The 16,573-nt window shown below is 41.7% G+C and overlaps 1 protein-coding gene across 6 annotated transcripts; it reads right to left on the reverse strand.

Moving 5' to 3' along the window:
* Positions 1–1,824: 1,824 nt before the first annotated feature.
* Positions 1,825–15,596, reverse strand: ubtf (upstream binding transcription factor). 6 transcript variants are annotated; one of them, XM_064321980.1, is made up of 23 exons: positions 15,028–15,596; positions 14,455–14,545; positions 14,028–14,115; positions 11,877–11,932; positions 10,851–11,026; positions 10,479–10,562; positions 10,043–10,198; positions 9,523–9,587; positions 7,545–7,674; positions 7,245–7,355; positions 7,012–7,145; positions 6,683–6,824; positions 6,501–6,542; positions 6,292–6,396; positions 5,133–5,288; positions 4,837–4,983; positions 4,622–4,732; positions 4,444–4,532; positions 4,067–4,256; positions 3,817–3,864; positions 3,648–3,716; positions 3,429–3,563; positions 1,825–3,308 (listed from the first exon to the last, which is right to left on the reverse strand). In XM_064321980.1, the coding sequence occupies exons 4-23, from the start codon at positions 11,911–11,913 to the stop codon at positions 3,210–3,212; spliced, it is 2,226 nt and encodes a 741-aa protein (XP_064178050.1). In that variant the 5' UTR covers positions 11,914–11,932; positions 14,028–14,115; positions 14,455–14,545; positions 15,028–15,596; the 3' UTR covers positions 1,825–3,209. The 6 variants fall into 6 exon arrangements, with proteins under 6 accessions (XP_064178050.1, XP_064178052.1, XP_064178054.1 ...); XM_064321982.1 differs by lacking the exon at positions 14,455–14,545; XM_064321984.1 differs by lacking the exon at positions 15,028–15,596 and having other exon boundaries at positions 10,851–11,023; positions 14,455–14,987.
* Positions 15,597–16,573: the final 977 nt, after the last annotated feature.

Consider the following 16,573-nt stretch of genomic DNA (forward strand, 5'->3'; position numbering starts at 1 on the left):
TGGCACATGGGGTGGAAAGGAGGAGTTCTGAAACTTACAGAATGGGTGTGGGATTGGTATAAGAAAATTAAATACTAAGGCCAATGACTATTTTGAGCATCCCTGAACCAAGCATGGTTCAGCTACATGTTCATTTGCAAGATATTGCTTAGACTTCAGGACTTGATGTGCTGTAATAACACTATTGGCTGCTCTGTTGCCTGATGTGTATTGTTTTAGGTTTTTCACTCTCTTTTTATAATTGTACATTAGGTATCTTTTAATAATTTACTGTTCTGTAATGTATATTACATTATTTATACTTAGCGTGGGTTATTCGTTTAGTCAGTTATTAATTCAAGCTCTGTTTACTAAAAAACATAATTGCTTTATCAAATTATCTTTTTTATTAATACACCTCCGTCAAAACACATTTCACAAAAAAAAAAAAAAAAAAAACAACTATTAAGAGGTGCCAAACCCAAGGCCATTTAACATTCTCGTTTAAGAGCTCAATTGGAACAAAATGTGAGAACACATACTGGGGACCAGGACAGGGAGACGCAGAGCTACCTCATCTGGCACACGGTCAGTGGTGACTAAAATGAGAAGAGAATGCCAAGTTTGTTAAAAACAAAGTTTACTTGCCCAAATAGTAAATGGCAGGGAATACAGAACACCTTCAGCTATAGAAAACATCAGAAATGTTTCATATTTATAAGCCGTACAAATCTGCAAAGCTTTTTTTTTTTTCAACATTTTATAATTTCTACAAAAAATATGGAGGGGAATAGAAACTAAACAAAACATAAAAATAAAACATGTCCATCCCCTCTAAGGGCAGCTGATGTGCCGAACTGTACAGATCAAATCACCTTCCCTAGTCTCACTGGCTTCTCAAAGTGCCAGCGAGAGTCAATGACTAAAGATACAAATAAAACAATATCCACCTGTTACAAATAGCATTATGTACAAATACCTTACAACAATACAGAACCAAAAGCAAAACAAAAAAAGCAGCTCACAGCCCTACCTCCCCCATTCCCCTACCCCACCCTCACTTTCAGGTTCTCCCACCCCCCACCCCTCCCATCTCATACACAGATTTACCCCTTTCCTAGCTCAGGATCTCTTTCCAAAATGATAAATACCCCCATCTGCAGCTGCTAAAATGTGTGGTTCATCCAAATCAATTATTCAGAGTTTTAGGGGAACATAGCCACATCTGTGCCTTTAACCGTTTAAGAACTCCAAATGAACGCATGGCTCTGAAAAAAAAATGCACAGCTAAAAGCAGCCGTGCTGGCCGATTCAGGACCTCGTACTGATGATCCTGGGCAGTTAAGCAGCCGCACCTACTGACACTGAAATGCTGTGCAACACTGTTCAGCACGCCTTAGGAAATGAGTCTGCCTGCCAATATCAGTACCTGTCACTTCACCTGTACATTCTAGCCTGTACATCTTCACTACGCTCAAGGACATGTTTCACTCTTGGCGATCCTTCAACAGTATGGTGGGAGGTGAACGGTGGTTCAAGACAGGGGGAAGTCAGGATTACTCAGGCTCATTATCTTCAGTGTCTATGCTGGTTCAAGCTGTGGAGAACTGCTGAATGCTGGCATTTCCTTGCTTAAACAAAGGTGTTTAGAAGCATGTCCCTGTGTCAATGTATACAGTATTGAATTTTTACAAGAAAGCACTTGCACAGCCTTAAGAACTGCTCCCCAACAAAGGCTTGGGAAACAAGTTTTGGAAAGGACGAAACTGGGGTAGGAGGAAATTGGTTTAAGTGCATGTCTTGTTTGGGATAATCTAGGAATTAAAAAGTCAGTTAAAATAGAAATAAATATAACTGTGGCTTTCATTTTAATAAAAAAAAATGATTGTAAAAATAGTGGTTAACAGAGGGATTAGACACCAATTTGATTGTATCAGGGATAGTGCCCAACAAAGAAATTGCTGCACCTCAAAAACATTTAACAAATTTAGGTCAAATTTAGGTTCAGTCTGGTGCTGGTATAATTCAAAAATCCAACTTTTTAATTACCGTCCTCAGGTGATGCACACTGCATTCATTTCTGAACGGACGAATTGGATGTAGCACCATTTAATGTCAAGGGTTGTACACGCCAATGAAAATGTCTTATCTATTAGACAGTGCAAACCGACAGTGATCTGAACTATAAAAGCAACATGAATATTAAACTGAAAAAAACTTCATTTAAAAAAAAAATAAAAATCAATGCTCACTGCCTTAGAGGTTCTAAGATTCATTACTCGGCATCTTAATTCCCAACAACTATGTAGAAGTGGACACGACATAGATGTAAACAGAAATGATTACTCCAAACGGTTTGTTTGAGTGTGACAAAAGGCACCATTTGTCTGGCATTCCACCTACCAGCAAAGTGCGCTCAAAATGGCTTCATTCTTCCTGAAAATACCACATTGTTTAAAATGACCTAAATTAAACAAGGAAATAAAACGTCTGAACAAATAAATGAAAATTAAAGTTTACACAACATTCTCAGAGTGCAGTTAATTGGTCCCTGATACCCTCCCAAATTCTTCTCCAAATAAGCGTTCTGTGGTTCAGGCCTTGGGGGTGTGGGGGCCAGGAGGGGGAGAAATGCTCCGAAAAGTAGTTGAGCTGGAAAATGATTCAGCACTGAAACCCAACAGGAGCTGGGAGGTACATTCTTGACCCCCTACAACATGAGGGCCTTTGTATTACAGCATAAACTTGTAAATAATATATATAATGAAGAAAGTGGATTCCAGTTCCATTTTCCCCCTCAGTCGCTTAACACTGAGGTACAATAATCAGGAATGAAAGGAAAACCAACTTCCCTAATGCTCTGGGGGGAAAAAAAAGGATCCAGCAACTGTGAATGCTGAAGAAGCTCCGGTGGCTGGCTGCATCACTGTGACATCACTTCTGTGACATCACTGCTGTGATGATGGAGCTCAGAACTGTGTGTCAAGGGGAAAAGGGAGGTGTTCCAGTGGCCTTTGTGTGCCATGTTCTCTATTTGCGGTTTCTTTTTCCCCCAGCTCACAGAAAGATCGAGAAGCAGAAGGGAAATAAAGTGAGATGACGTTCTACAAAGAATTGGATGAACAGTGAAAGATGTGAGTAGATGGGCACCCCCTGTTGGCCGGGCAGGTGAGTGCGGGGTGGTGCAGGACTGCTCGGTATCTTGGCTCAGTCATTCAGGGTGTTGTGGTTCAGTCCGAGTCCGAGTCAGAGGATTCCTCAGAGCTGGAGCCACTGCTACTGCTCCCGGATTTATTCTCCTTGTCCTCTGCCTCCTCATCTTCCTCGTTCTGTAGAGTAAAATTCAAAGCCATGTTCTTCATCTGCAAGGAGACTTTGTTGTACCAGTGTTCACTTACATGGTTAAATTCTTAACTAAATATCACTTGTAGTATTACTCAGCCTCTCACCTCCTCTTCGTCATCATCCTCGTCATCATCCTCATCCTCCTCACTGTCTTCCTCGCTTGACGAGTCATCTGACGAAGCCTTTTCTTCTTCCTCATCATCATCGTCGTCATCGTCATCATCGTCTTCCTCCGAGTCCTAAGAGAAGGCAGAGATTGGGATGAGCATCAGCGTCTCTTCACAGCTGCATATTGCTGAGGGTACGGAGCCAGATAAACTCACCGATTTTTTGGCAGCTGCAGCCTTTACTTTGGCATTCGTTCCACCAGGTTTAGCAGTACTTTTACGTTTCTGAAGAGAAAAAAGCAAAGTCATTACGAAGAGACATGAAGTGAGACTATTTCTTACAAAGACCAGTCTCTTCCCTGCATCTGTCGCATCGTTCACTTACGTTTGAGTTGTACTCGGTATATGCGGCTCTTTCCTGTGATGACAAACTCTGCAGTGTGACAAGAAGATCACAGTGAATAAAACATTTAAGAGCGCAACAACCATTGCAGCCAGTTTTACTCAGTTGCAGAAATTTCGATAAGCACCAACAACAAAGTTGCAACATCAATTATGTTAGATGATAAAATGTTTCCCAATAAAAACACGTCAACCCACACTAAACATTTTTCAAAAGAGCAGGGCTGCCATACCTTAAGCCAGTGCTCCAGTTGCACCTTGTACTGTTTCTGTTTCTCTTCGGCCATTTTCTTATAGCGGTCCTTCTCTCTCTGGGGTAGCCGCTGCCAGCGACCCCCAATCTCCCCCATGCGCTCCTTCATGGGCAGGTGGTTCAGCTCCCCACCCGAAAGGAGCTCCTGGGAGAATTTCTGGTACCCATTCCTGAAGGACAGAGGGGATCAGACGATAAGGCACAGCAAGAACTGCTTTCTGGTGCATTCTGATACGCCCACATCACGTCAATGAAAGGGCCAAAAATCACTGCAGCAGCCTAAAAAAACACAGACGGACAGAAAGAGTGACAGAGTGGTTTGAGACACATAGACAACACGGCTCTTTGGATACTCACGATGGAGGTTTCTTTGGCTCGCCTTCAAACTTCATCTTCTTCCCTGAGGTGATGACGGTGGCTGGGGAGCGCATCTCGCTCAACTCCCTCTGAGAAGACAAGAACGGTAACGATGGATACTGAGCATTTACTTTGCCACAACACCGCCCGGAAAGGGATATACAGCAAATTCTCCTACCTCATATCTCTTTTGGTCTTCGGCAGCCTTTTTAATCCACATGATCTTCTCCTTCTTTTCCATGGTGTTCCAGGCTGCCTCCATAGCCTTCTGGGCCTTCGTCCGGTCATTCTGTAGAAACAAGACCATTGAGATGCCACACAAAGGACACGGCCGAAATAAGCCAAAGAGGAAAGGGCCATTTCTGGTACCAAGAGTGCCAAGCACGCACGCACCCTGAACCTGGCCAGGTAGTCCCCGATGACGCTGAGCTGCCAGATCTCCTGCGCGTTCTTGGGTGACTCGGGTAGCCGGCTGCGCTCCTCCTGCACCTTCTTCTCCGAGTCGGCCTTCAGAGACGCCTCCAGGCGCTTGTACTTCTCCTGCGAGGCAGGAGCGCACAGAAAGACCATCAGCGCGGTCATATAAACGCCCGCGTCACCGCCGCACACGCTGGGCACAGTCATTCCCCAGCGCACCGTTGCGCAAAGCGCTAGCATTAGCGATACGTTTCGGCGCGGCAAATTCTGACCTTCTTCTTGGCGGACAGCTCGTTCCACATGCGTGCCAAAGTGCGCGTCAGCTCGCTCTCGGACAATTCCGGCTTCTCCTGGTGCAGCTTGGGCCGCTTCTCCTCGGCGAAGATGAACATGGCGGAAATGGGGCGCTTCGGCTTCTCTGAGCCAGCCTGCACGGGGAACACAGCCAGACGCGTGAATCAATGAACAACCGAACAGGCCGCATCTTAACCCCATAGACCCACAAAACTACACTTCCACATCTTTTTACATTGACTTTGTTCCTCAGGTCATTAGCGTAGATCCCCATGATTAAATAATTGCTAATCTGAAAATCTATTGCATTGGGTGCTCTTGCTGATCATATTTAACTGGTCTCTCGGAGTTCATCCTTGTGCTTCTCGTTCTCTCTAAATGGTTTGCCCCAAGGTAATATTTTAGGTCCACTTTTCCCTCCCTGTGCCATGTCCTCTTATCGCTTCACAATGCTTTCAGTTTTCTTTTCGTGTATAGTCAGTTTTGGCAGACACTTCTTCTTGATTGCAATCTAACCACTACATTATCTATCTGTAGCATTATCTGTCAAATCTGGATTCCTTCCTCATTTACTCTATCTTTTTTTCTGAAATATTGCTTGTGTAATCTCTGAAACTGCAAATAATTCATTGATAATTTCTCTCCTTGGTTTTTGTTTTTCCTCATATACATGGCTGGCTGATAGACCACCCCTAAAAATCCTCTTCAACACCAGTGGCCTACCTGTATAACATACGTCCGAACTAAAGAAATATGTATGTAGTGTGAGCTCTGTGGCTTTCATCTACTCCAATTGGTTATGTTACCCTGCTACATGCAGTTACAGTATATACAGTATGTATTCTGTTTGCTCCCATTTTGTCCTATGTTTACTTTTAGCATGGCAAACTTCTCAATGACAATCGCCTGTTCTATCTCTGCACTTCAAGTTGTCAATCTTACTCCAGATCCTCACTGGCTGAATAAGTCACCTATCTGCATTATACTGTAGCATAGCGTACTGTTGTTATTGAAGACACACCTCTTAAAAATAATTTGTAAACTTATTTTATGTTTGAATTATACACATTTCAATGCTTGAACTCTTCCATAAAGTATTTGCAAATTGATTGCAAGTTCATGATGGACTCGTCTCACCTTCGTTTTGGAGTTCTTCTTGGAGTTGCTGGTGGTGCCCTTTTTGTTGAAGCCAAGCATTTTGTCCTCACCCAGAACTCGTTGCTGGTCTTCCTCAGAAATACTCTGGTAGGAGACAAGCACATTTAACACATGCGTCTTCATGAGAAAAAGTTCTGCAACATAACGATCTCAGCAGAAACAAAACGAGCATAGCAGATGGTACTTACACATAGAAACCGGTTCATCTCAATTTCATACTCTTTCTTTTTCTGAAAAATAAGAGTTCCTTATTAATCCAGAGTTAAATAAAAGCACAAAATAATCTTTCAGATTGCGTGTGGGAGAAACCAAGTGACCGAGAGAAGGCAAGAGAGGGAAAGCCATACGGGAAGGTGTTCTGCGCACAAACCTGCTCACAGCGTTTCTGGAAACTGTCCTTCTCGTTCTGTTTGAGAAGTTTCCACTGCTGGCTGCAAATGACCATCCGCTCGGTGCTGGGCACATCTTTCATGGTGGACATTAGCTCTGCACAGAACATGGAGTAGCCATTCCTACACAACACACAGTGAACAGTCACTTCAGTCCACAAAGTCCACCATGCAAACTCTTCACTCAGGACTACCTATGCAAGAAATATACATTTACACCCTCTCATCAGCCACTTTCTGACTTTGCAAAATGGGTAAGCAAGCTAAGGCATGCTTAAGTCAGTGCTCTGGAGTACACAGCAGTACTCACGGCGGGGGTTTGGTAGGCCGGCCGTCAAACTTGTCTTTCAGCTGCCTCTCGGCCTTGGTGAGAGTGGACTTGTTGATGTCATCCCGGGACATGTTGAGTTCCGGGTGCTGCTGGATGAACTCGCGCATCGCTTCCTGTCGAGCGGAAACAGGGCAGGATTGCAAATATGTCACCAAGTGAGGGATGTGTGTGTGAACAGATGATTCCCACAAACACGCAGACCAAGCGCATACCTCGTACAGCTTCTGCTGCTCCAATGACTTATTGATCCACTTGAGCCTCTTTTTGTCAGAAAGCTGTGTCCACTGTTTCCCCAGACTATCCTTGATATCTTTTGTGGTTGCCTGGAAACATTTGTCAAAACACCATAACTGAGAACTATGTACAACTGCATTTGACTTTTCACACTGCAGTTTAAGTGTCAGTTTAAGACAGACAGGTGCAATGCAACATAGTGTATGTTAAAGCATGGAAGTTGACGCAAGACTACACGCCCCTTGTGTGTTTGGGAGCAGCCGTCAGCTTGTACTCACGCCCGGGTGTGTCTTGAGTACGCCTTTCTTTTCGTGGTTGTACCACAACTGCTGGGGGGTCTTGGGCTTCTCGGGAACATCAGAGCGCTTCATGTTCTTCATGTTCTCCATCAGGTCTGGGTGCTCCTCCCTGTGAAATCACACCCACGGGGCACTTACGACTCTTTTAGCCCAAAAAAGAAATTATTGTGGTTTGCTAGATAATCACCTGTAGATAATTACGTGTTCTGTGAAAAAACCATATCTACATTGCACATGTAGTGCCCACAGCATGTGTGTGTCTGCACTGGTTCTGATAACTTTGTGTCTCTTCCATTCTTTCTCCAATGGGTTGTCCAATAGGTTACATTTGTTATGCTGTTGTATTATGTTTCAGTCAGTAAGGCACAATTTGTGCACTTAAATTATGAGGAGATTTAGTCATTGATAATCCTCATTACATTAGTATTTCATCACAATATGATTTTCAAGATGGAAGACTAGCATTTAAAAAATTCCTGACAGAGCTTTGTGGATGTTCCAGCTCCTCACATCTTTTCCCCTTCTCCATTTTTCTCACAATCAGTTATCCTGCACGGTGGTAACTGGGCCAATCCCAGGTAGGCCAATGTTAGCCCTCATGATCTTTGAGTGTTATCAATCCCCATCATAGTACATTTCAGGTGTTCACATTGTGTATTCATTTAATAAAATGTCCCTCACCACAATGTTATAATCACACTGGATTAGACATGATTGCCTTTAAATATGGACATAAAATCAATGTTTCATATAATACATAGTTTCAGTAGAATACATAGAACAAACAATGGAAATATGGAAAGACTGTTATTCATGATTTGGGAACTATTAAGAGTTCAACACCTAGTGCTTGTGAACTTCAAAAATGTTGAAGTAGAAACACATTGGAACAAACATCCATTGGAGATTCCTTTTGTCTCTCACAGTTGCCTCATTTTTATACTTATCAATGAATTGAAAGTATAAGAGTGCGATTTAGTAAAACTACTTCAATCAAAAACTTCAAACATTTTTATCTTCAAAGAATAAATCAGCCCAGGAACACCCCAATCTTTGAATGGCAAATGCCCTTGTTGCAAACACTAAGAATGAATACATCTGATAAATCGTACAAGCTGGAAGCAAAAGTTTTAAGCTTTGATTTGACTTCCTGCATTTCAAGTTTATAAATGGACTCTATTTATAAACTTGAAATGCAGGAAGTCGACTCTTCCCCCTTCACTTCTCGGCTACGTCATATTTTCTGCATTTCTGAATTTCCAAATTACCCTGCCCCTCCAATAATTCTGATAGACATCCCGGCCTTTTTTCCCCTGGGGACTTAATTGTATTCACTTTGCATTTCAGCTGCTTAGTAATATATTTGTTGTTCTGAAGGAAACAAGTGATACACCAGTAGCAATATATCAATGCAAGTTCGTATGAACCCAGGATTTATACATATATTAGATGGATGTGTGTGTGTTTTCCTGGGCTGTTAAGCAATCAGAAAACATAGAACAAATGTGTACTGCATATAGCTGTGCTACAATAGGTTTGCACCTGGGGCCTGTACCATGAAGCAGGACTACAGAGATAGCTAGATACCTGCACTGAGCAAAACCCAGAACCCTCCCAAGTCTGGAACGTGGACTGAAGTATAAAGAGCTGTTCTGGGTTTTACTCAGTGCAGTTAGCCTGCTAACTCCTGCTTCGTGACACAAGCCCACAGTCTATGTAACGCTCTCCTCATTACTTTGGATTTACTTCAATGATGGACACATGGCTTCATGTCATTAACACCAACCACTTCCTTTTGTGGTTGAACATTTTTTGAGCTTAACAGCAGCATTGTTAGGCTATGCTCCTAAAATATCAAGCTGACATTTTGTTTTTCATCTCCACTTGCATAACACAAAACAATAAAAACTGTTATGCAAATTCAAAAAGAATTTGCCAAAATTATTCAAATTCTTACCTGAATCTCCCCATGTTGTGCTCAAATACTTCCTTTTCCCTCTGAAAGTCTTGCATGTACTTTGCCTATTATTTAAAGAAAGACAATCCATGAAACAGGGATATAAATCTGTGAGAATATGGACTGATAATCTGCATGTGCTCGTAGCCGCGAAAGGCATAAGAGTGCTTGAGCCGATGTGGGCCTGCTGAGGGCAGCAGAGAACAGCCGTGATGCAGCATTTTGTGAAAAAAACACATGCAGAGACTCGTCCTGCTGTTCCACTGCAATCCACAAAACTGAACTGAATTTTGTTCCAGCGACAAGCAGCATTCAACCCCTACCCAAATCTGTCAGAGAGCACCAAGCAATAAAAACTGTACACTGTACTTTGGCCTGACAGACCAAGTGGAGACAATGCGGAATTATTAGAATCATATATAACATATATAAAAATCATGTTATTTAATCAAACTGTTCCCGTTATAAACATGTAAGGAGGTTACATAACACAGAAAACTCTGCCATCTCTGCTGCTCACCTTCTTGCGATCTGGGAGTTCTCGGTACTTCTTGGACAGGATCTTTGTGAGGTCAAGGTTGCTCATTTCAGGGTGGAGTTTGGCATATTTCGCCCTTTTCTCCATGAAGAATCGAAAGTATGGGGTAAGAGGTTTCTTTGGGAAATCAGGGTGTTTCTGTTTCAAAACATAAACCAGGAAAATAGAGGTTAGACATTCAGAAAATTATCCAGGAGAAAAAAATTCCAAATAGCATTGTGCAAATTTATAATTTCACTGCAAGCTGTACCATCGTCTTATTGCTACTGTGAGGTCATTATTTTAGTAATGCGCTAATGACTTATTCACTGGCAGAAGTAGCGGCAAGAGCTTGCTTCTATCAAGATTTTCCAAAGTTAACGTACGGACTGACATGTCTGAACTGAATATACCCGAAAGGTTGGGCATGCTTCCCTACCTTCAAATTCTTGCCCTTGTAGGGGTTTTTGATGTAGTCCTGTGCGTCAACAATGAGCTCCGAAAGCGTGCGAAATTTGCGTACCTGGGGGAAAAAATTTTTTTTAATTTAAAATCACATACAGAAACAATAAGAGGTATCAATGAACAAATGCCATTTATCAATGTTTCAATATTGCATCAATATAAGGAATTATGAAACATTTAAATAATGAAGCAGTAAAAAAAAGTATTAGAAGTCTATCACTTAAAACTCTAAATTCTAAATGTCTGCTTTAAAGGGCCGAACTGTACTGGCCCCTTGTGTCACTAATCGAGAATTCAGAAACATAATGCCCGCATCCACTCCTGCATCCACCCCATGAATGCCTACCTCTCGGGACACTTCTAGCCACTTCTGCTTGCACATTTCTGCAGAGTAGTGATTGAATGCCACCTTCTCCCAGTCCAAGTGCGACTCTGCCGTCTTGTACTTGCTGAGGTCATTCTGTGGAAGGTTCACCTTCATGCCCTCCAACAACTTCAGCAGGTCATCCTTGCCCCAGGCTTCTGCCCCAAAATGCAGATAAATAAGATCCAGGTGCACCGAGAAGTCAGCTGTATGGCTTCGGAAGTGTTTGTGTGCACGTGCAAATCTCTGTTAGAACCTTACGGATCATCTCCACACAAGTGGCACGCGAATACTGGCATGTGCAAATAGTTGTTAAACAGTGAAAAACCTAATCGCTGTAAGTTCAGATGTCATTACCACTGCCAAGCAATGCTCTCAAAAAAGTCCATAATTGTACTGAATTGATGTAATATCAAATAGTAAGCCACATCATTTTCCAATTAGACCAGTTTTAAATAGAACATTACCAAACTTTAAAAAGTATATTAACAAATGGTTCTTATGGTTTCACAACAGTACTGGAGTCCATCACAAATAGGTCATAGGAGTGTAATGCAAAAATTCATCATTCGCCAAAGATCATCGTTAAATTCAGTGCTCTTTAGATTAACCCTTTTGGAATCAGGAGATGTGCATGTTGGCTGTTACCACAACATTTTTATTAAATTAGGTTCATTTCAAAAGGTCAGGGAAATGCTTCAGGACATGCGAACATAACTACAAAAGCAGTATACAGCAATATGTAGCGACAGGTAAGGGCTCAGAGAATAAGACAAAATCTTTAGAAGACACAGCTCTTTAAATTATCTGTGTGGCTTTACAAATAAGAGCTGTGTTGTTATTCTGCATTCTAATAATCGCATGCACTTCGATTTAAGGCTTCTCAATAACACAAATAATAGTTCACTGCTAATATACAGAAGAATATTATGGGCTGAGAGAGCTTACCTGGACAGCACTCAAGAATGAATGCTGTGGCATTAATACAATTTCTGGTTACAACCTCACCTTGATCTTTAGCAGTGGTTTCCATTTCTCCATTCATTCTCTCGAGTCTCCTTTATCTGTAGAATAATAATAGGTGTCATGGCATGTCAGTTGCAATCAATTATTAACATGGACACACACAAATGCATCTGAATATTTTTGGTTGGAAACAACCTTAAATGGCATTCCCTTTTCAAAAGATTACTGTAAAACTATTTTCATATTTGCAGATCATATCATCCAATTTCTGGTTCATGTGTACAGTATGAATTTTCTCTTACCAATCACACTAGACAATAGCTACTGAAAGATATGAATGTATATGCTTAACAATATATAATTCATGAAAGCAATAGCGATACATGGTTTCATTAACTCAGTTCATTTATTTTATTTTAAAATCCAGATATGTAATTTTTTTAAATTCATACACCGTCCCGCTGTTATTTTATTAAAATATGCACCAAACTTGCATTTCACGTAAAAATACTGTACGTTTTTCATTAATTAAATTCATTTAGTATCACGATAATCTTAAAACAGCAAACTGCAGAGAAAGCTGTAATTAAATGAAATGTACTTTTTATTTCATCTTTTAAAACAGCCTTGGACATTTTCAACCTATAAAATTCCTAGGATCTTAGGGTTAACATAATCCAACCCAACATGATGTTTAAGAGTTCCTCATTACACCGCCCATCTAAGCGTTTTCCACTACATAAGACATGTTTATAGCTAGGTTTGTGACGGATTCGGACCTCAAAGCACTCAGTACACTGCATCGCACGGTAGGGGGAAAATGCCTCTGATAAGCCATTTCGACAACTCTGTTATTGTTCTTCGTTTTTCCTCCTCTTTTACCGTTCTATCGAATGTATTTCTTCCTCTGTGCTACATCCACGCGATCTAATCTCTGATTGAGGATTTTGGGGCTGTGCGGTGCGGGAGGAGGAAGCGAACACGCAACTGTGTGACAGGCAGCAGCAAGCAACCAGCTGACCACGGAGGATCTGCTTTCGGCTTCTGCTAACGGGGAAATGGTGCCGGGATCACTGGCTCGACTGCAAAATGCCCGACCTGCCTCATAACGCACACCCACAGAGCGGAGCCAGCTTACGCAATGGTGCTCGGCAATCTCCCCGCATCGTGCTCTTCAGTACAAAGGAACCTGACCGTTTTACCGAGATTAAATGTAGTCGAATTACTCGTGTCACTGGGAACTCTAGAAACCGTTCAAACGATGGTTTCGTTAATTTTAAAGCCTCCTTGTGCGATTTAATTTGGAGAAAATGGAAGACTGTGGGCTCTCCAGCGATGTGTTACCGACTCAGAAACAAATGGCGGCCGTGACAAACACCCAAAGCGTCCTTGCTAAGCCGTAGCCTACTCTGCCGATCAGGAAGGTTTACTGCTCGCTACCTCGCTAGCCAATAAGCCAGATAAAATAACGAACTGTTATAAAATTTGTTATTCGTTACACTTAGCCTGCTTAGTCGTTGCTGGGCATTTCAAATGAAATATTTAATGCAGTATCCAGTATTTTTTTCGCTGCTTTTGCGAAGCATTTTGCTCAACATGCTGTCCCACCTACCAAGTTCTTTAGGTTGAAATGGTCAAAAACGTTAAAACAAAATATAAAAATTGCATAGGCTTTTCCAAATAAACGATCATTACCTGCTTATAGCCACACTGGTTAGTTAACTTGCTACAAATTATTTTGTGCACGATACATTCCGTGTTTAAGATGGCTACAACCGCTAGACCCCGTGAGAGAGCTTTTGTTCAGGGAGACCTGGGGTCCCTCAAACCAGACTGGATATTTATATTTCGCGTGTAGCCTATTTATCACCAAGCTGCTCAACCATGTACTCGTGTAATATGCGCAATTATAACCATATGCTAATGTCTTTATTTACACATGCAAAAACAATTATCCAGAGTTTAATATTTATTAATGACATGGTATAACCACAGATGAAGAGCGGCAGATCTGGTCATGCAAAGCTGAGGTGCCGAGCAACACTGGCGGTGGAGTGTTGTTGACCTCTACCATTCTAAATCGGGGAAACTGAGCAGACTGCAGAAAAGAAGCGCTAAACGACTAATGTAATACATTACTGAGCAAGCAAAACGTTTTTATCATGTGTATTGTAGAAAAATAAAAACACTTACCGTCTCAAAATCGAGGGGTGGAACCCGACGCGGTGAGCTGTCGGGCAGGGGTTCAGTGGCGGTATGGCGGCTGTACGGTCTTCAAAGGCTGGAGGGGCATAACAAAAAAGGCAAAATATAGCGCAATATCCTAATGACTGAAGATTTTCAATATGTTTTACACCATCAAACTGGTTTACAAAATAATATAACAGTGCACATTATTTCCGTTTCATTGAGACTTTTCTGATTATTAATGGTTGCTTTTAAAGAAAATCAGACCCGAAAGGGAAAGCAGTGAGGCTAGCTACTAGCATGGCGACTCCGCTAGCTAGACGAAGAACCGCCATGCTCGGATCCACACATACCGTACAACTAGCAAGTTGGTTGTATATCCAGGCAAGGCGAGATAAAATCCGCTTAAAGCAAAACCACGATATGTACTAACCTTGCCACCAATCCCGACGGTCCAGGGAAATATTGAGGGGCAACGGAAAGGAAATCGTGTCTTTTCACGAACGTGGCTTTGGCGGGTCTGCCTGAGCCGAGAGAGACAAGCCCTTACGGTGAGAAATTAAACTACGATCCCAGATGGCTAACCAGAGAGGCGGCGGGTTATCCCTACATCCACCGCGTGGAGGTCTATGGTTGAGAAAGCAGAATGTGTTTCTTGATAAGAAAAATCTAAAAATGTCCACTCTGCGTGATCTTACTTGAATTGTCCGAGGACTAGTGAACATTCGAGTTGGAAAAGTATTTCAAAACGCAATACTAACGTTTAAATCACTTCACTTGTACCCAGGACCTAAAATCGGAGAATCGGCATGGCGACCTCGAAATGCACCCTTCCCTTTCAGGAAATATATATTCAAATAACGCATTTTTTCAAACTAAACCTTATATAAACGAAACAAGTAAACAAATGGCGGAGGGCTTTAATCGGACCGATTTGCCATTGCTTTGTTTAACTTTCAAGTATTTAAATTGTCTGTGTTGCATTTAAAGCGGCTGGGTGACTTACCTGTTTCAGTGCGCGTGTCGAGCTCGTTGTGGTAGGGTTGGGTTGAATGTTAGCCAGCACTGCGCCGCTGGTCCAGGGCAGAGACACTCCAGTCCCCGCAGAGATGGGAACTTCCCCCGCCTCCATCTCACTTGCTCTCTCCCTCTGTCTCTTCCAGTCAGCGGCCGGCACTCTCACACCAGCCATTCTTCTTCCGAGCGTTGAGGCATCCACAACTTCTCTCTGTCCTCTGCAAGCTTGTTCATCTGTCGTTATGTTTTTGCATTTTGCTTTAGCCTCTTTCGTGGCTAATAGCATTTCGCCGTGTTCGGTCACTAACAAATAACTTCTCGTTATATTTTGACAGGAAATTGAGTATTTCATTTGAACACGTCTGGAGTATTATTTTAATGCTGGATTGAAACTGATGTTAAATAGCGCACGTGAAATAAAGTTGTCGAAATATTTCCCGTGTGTATCTGACTCAATAATAATCTTGCTCCACAGTGTTGTTGACCATTTCCGAAAGCGAAACACACTCAAAAGCGACTTTCATTGATAGTCTTGAGCGTTGTATTTTTTCTCCTTTGCATAGGCTATTTGGCAGCTTCATTTTTCATTTAATTTCTCTCAACTCCACCTTGCCTGTTTGTGGGCGGCTCCTAAATCAGCCAATCCTGGAGGCAGAATCCCATGAAAATGAATGACATTCCAATAAACGCGCAGACTCGTGAAACTTCAAAGGAGTGGCAACCTGCCTAGACATTGAGTCTCAAGTGAGAGGCCTTTTAAATGGATATGTCTATTTTTGGAACGTGCAGTGACAATACAACGTGTGCACAACTTGCACACAGACATATGTGTGTGTGTGTGTGTAGACTTTTAGATGCTTTTAACTTTATCTATTTAACTGCTGAACTGTACATCTACTAAGGCAATGTGATTTTACCTTTAAAATCACAAGACTTGGAAATAAAATGTAAATAGTAAATAACTACAAAAAAACTTCAGAGTAAAGTTATGACTTGTATTACTAATCTGCAGAAATAAATCTTCCTGCCATTGTAAAAAAAGGAACATGAGGGTGCATGAACAGAACACTAGGTTGGTGTGCCCTTGTTCCTTTGTTTAGGAAAGCCTGTCTGCATATGATAACTTAGAATAGACAGTATTTTATTATTTTCATTTTTAGGCAAGTCAGAACAGTCAGTTTCATTATCTATATAAAACGTGTAAAAGAATGGATCCATCTTTTGCGCATTGTGCCATGTTAGTAGTGATCACACAGAGAAAAAGAATGTGTCTTCAGAATAAATAACTGGCCTTTGTTTGAAGTTCTTTAATGGATACTTAAAGATCACACTAATGGCACAGACATTACCCAATGTAACCCTTCTGTTAATCCCTTCCCTTGAACATGTTTAGATGTACTATTGTATTCTTGATTTCAGGTTTAAAATATGAAATATGTTATCCATAATAATCTCACATAAAAATGCATGATAACAATGACATTATTTCCACACTGAAGTAAGGCACTAGTAAGAGGCCACAAAGTATAAGCCTG

This window comes from Anguilla rostrata, chromosome 2 (genome assembly GCF_018555375.3).
Source record: "Anguilla rostrata isolate EN2019 chromosome 2, ASM1855537v3, whole genome shotgun sequence".
Classification (NCBI taxonomy): domain Eukaryota; kingdom Metazoa; phylum Chordata; class Actinopteri; order Anguilliformes; family Anguillidae; genus Anguilla; species Anguilla rostrata.